We start from the raw sequence: 3,123 nt of genomic DNA, 5'->3' as shown, positions 1-3,123 counted from the left end.
TAAATGCACGGTCAAGAACGGGTCATAGACACGTACCGGACACGAAATGGTTCGTTTCCGTGCATCCTCGGGTGTGCCAGTTGCCCGGACAGGCAGTGTGCCCGGTTCGATACGTACCGTGAATGTCCGACCATTTCGAGTTTCTGGGTGCATGAACAGGAGTTTCTACCCCGTATATTCAACTTTTCATGTAGTGTAAGGTAAAGGGAAACCCTGCCGGACTTACTGCATTTCTCCATGAGCTGCCTTCAATGTCCTTATTGTCCTACCGTCTCCTTTGCTAGAGGACAGCCAGGTGTAACATGGGAAACAGAATCTGTGCAAAAAAGGCAATAAAAAACTTATTTTTTATTTTACATTTGCTCATGATCTCAAATGACCAATGGACGCTCAGTCTGAATGCACATCCTCCTTCCAACCGGTTTCATCCACTATTTAGAAACAGAAACGATGGGAATTTTTTTCTGTCAAATCAGCAATAGATATTTATTGGCAGCGTTTCTTGATATGAACACTTATCTATTTTTTGATATTTCTTTACAAAAAAAAAACATTCCAGTGAAAAGTGACAGAGGAATACACACAGCCTCTATATGTTGTATAGTGCATTCTAACTGGAGCCACAGCCTCAAACTAGAGAATTCAAACAGCCAAAAATTGATCCTGTTGTAGAGCTTTACCCACCCTTGTGATGTCTGCATGTCCCAGACCTTAATGCTGTCTATGAAGAGTGACTCCATGGCGCCCTTCCCGGAGCTGTCGTGCCAGACCTGTACAGACTGGAGCTCGCCAACAGAGGCTGGTGTCGTCATGATGTGGTACGTGTCACCACCTCGGGCTAGGATCTAGATACAAGCATCGAATTTACAAACATTTGGATTTGTGATTACTTTTCTCCCAATTGTGTTTATTGCTTTTCTCCATTGAAATTTCTCCATCACTTTTGTCATATCTTGTTACAAATCCAGCACATCAAACTATGAAATTGACCCACTAAAGAATTTGTCATTTATAGATCACCATATCTTTCTTTCGCGGGTTTAGAGACGCTGAAATATAATTGTTATGTTAATTAGGATATCAATTCTTATTTCATACACCTATTTTTACTTTGTGTAATAGTCGTTGCTATACATTATACCATGTGCAAATTTCGTGCAATAAAGTTCAGTTATAAACCAACACTTCTCACCAGGCCTGCCGGGTTGAGAGTGACCATGGCTGTCCTGCCCTCTGACCCTGTGATCATCAGCCCGACCACAGACGCCGTGCCGGCATCAGGCTGGGTTCCCGTACGGACAGACACGACGTAGACGTAGTCCGCACCGGGAACATCCGATGGGATTGTGGAGACTCTGGGAACAGACGCTATGCTGGGCTTCACTTTGGCGAGCTTTGCTGCTTCACCAAGAGCAATGCTGTCGGCCACTGCGGTGCGTGAAGCGATGTGGCTCTGTAGAGGCACGGATGGCAAAATTTGGATTTCTATAACAATGGATGGCTCATACAGTTTGTGCTCCCATTGCACCGAATAATGATGTCATTGGTCGGAAAACTTTTAGATAAGAACGTTCAACGTACTAGCTATCGTAAACATTAATGCTAATCTTCTAAGAATATCATGCAGAATTTAAAAAAAAAATCGCATAAGCATTGGCTCTGACATACCCTGATGTTTGACTGTAATATTAATAGTTGGGACATCAAAAATATCATCCACAGTGCTACGATTGTTCCATACACGGTCGAATTTGTGGACAACTTGTCAGTATTGCTGCCAAACTTGCCGAAGTTCACGAAGTTTGGAAGCGCAAAGAAAGACGCTGCCAGAATCACGCTGGAGCTTTTCCCATCACTTTGTCGTGTCATGTCACACGTGCACATAGTGGTGGTCTCGTTCGTTTCTGTCCCAACCTACCGGGTGCAGATAGTACAACATGTTAGTTTATCAGTTGCCAGGACAGCAACAGTTCTTATACAAAATCCAGTGCTAGTGAATGATGATGATGATGATGAAAGCAGGAGAGGGACCACATTAGCCTGAATATTGACTTATTTTTTAAATATTTTTCCCTGGCAATTTCGATAATAAAGGTCGAGTTTTCTGCTAGAGAGAACTGAAGCATGTGTGTTTTCAAAATCTGGCGAAAACCCATGACCTTTGACATGCTTTGACCTGTAGTTGACCCCCATATTTCAGCTGACAGGCCGGACTGGTCCGTTATAACAGGGTGTAAATTCCTGGTATCATGACAATCTTCGGCTGTAACTCGTTAACAAAAACAAACCTGACAAATCCATCTTTGCACTGGGGGCAACGACTTGAGTTTTGAAATGTAGGCAAATGTGTTCTAAGTGATTGTTCTGCGTGGCTTAAGCATATATTGTATAATGAATTACATTTGCTCGTCCCTCCCAAGCAAAATGAAAATCTGTCAATCAGCATCAACTCTGTCATCTTGGGGAAAATACATTTCATTTAAAAATGTTCTATGAATCACTTCATCAGTCACATTCAATTGACATCAATATCAGCATTTTATTGGTCCGAAACTTTGACAGCTTAAGGGTTAACCAGTTAAACTCAGTAGTAAGATACTATCAGATCAGTAAGTCAGTAAAACCTGGCAGCGACGGTTGTCCCACGTCTGGTTCTCGTTTTCCCGCATCAGACAGGAGACTGCAGCAGTCTGCAGTGTGACTCCTGCAGGGATAACGTCACGACCTGGAGGGGGTGGGGTCTGAGGGACCGCTGACGTCACACCACCGTGGGGTTGGTCTCCTGATCCACAAAGTAACATTGGGGAACATTGGTGCTCATTTGTAAGGAATGTATACCTTCCTTCGCTGTCTCAGAAAAAGAAGTCGAACCCACTAAGTTGGAATTTAGAGCTAGCTTTTGAACTAGAGTAGACACATGCTATACTTCACTGCATTATTTTCTGTCCATTCCACGTTAACTGCAATTAGCCCTAGGGTACAAATTTCCAATAAACGTATTATCAATTTCTTGATACTGACTAAGCAAAGCTTCTCACAATAGCTAAAACATAATATTTGTTGCTCATTTTTAACATCTGAAACGATAGATAAGCAGCGTTGAGCCCCTTTTAAGAAACTAAT

The 3,123-nt window shown here is 42.6% G+C and overlaps 1 protein-coding gene across 1 annotated transcript; it reads right to left on the bottom strand.

Moving 5' to 3' along the window:
* Nucleotides 1-222: 222 nt before the first annotated feature.
* LOC118420232 (polycystic kidney disease protein 1-like 2) lies at nt 223-1,523 on the bottom strand. Its single transcript, XM_035826952.1, has 4 exons — nt 1,509-1,523; nt 1,193-1,453; nt 685-845; nt 223-316 (listed from the first exon to the last, which is right to left on the bottom strand). Exons 1-4 carry the CDS (start codon nt 1,521-1,523, stop codon nt 223-225), a joined length of 531 nt encoding a protein of 176 aa, XP_035682845.1.
* Between the last annotated feature and the right edge of the window lie 1,600 nt (nt 1,524-3,123).

This window comes from Branchiostoma floridae, chromosome 7 (assembly GCF_000003815.2).
Source record: "Branchiostoma floridae strain S238N-H82 chromosome 7, Bfl_VNyyK, whole genome shotgun sequence".
NCBI classification, from domain to species: domain Eukaryota; kingdom Metazoa; phylum Chordata; class Leptocardii; order Amphioxiformes; family Branchiostomatidae; genus Branchiostoma; species Branchiostoma floridae.
Note: the sequence above shows the minus strand (reverse complement) of the source record. Positions and strands in the feature narration are given on the sequence as shown.

What these genes read in the sequence shown, in the direction of transcription:
- LOC118420232 (XM_035826952.1), bottom strand. An exon ending in CTCTCAACCCGGCAGGCCTG is followed by an intron (nt 846 to 1,192) that starts GTGAGAAGTGTT and finishes GCTTGTATCTAG; the next exon opens with ATCCTAGCCCGAGGTGGTGA. An exon ending in GACATGCAGACATCACAAGG is followed by an intron (nt 317 to 684) that starts GTGGGTAAAGCT and finishes TTTTTTGCACAG; the next exon opens with ATTCTGTTTCCCATGTTACA.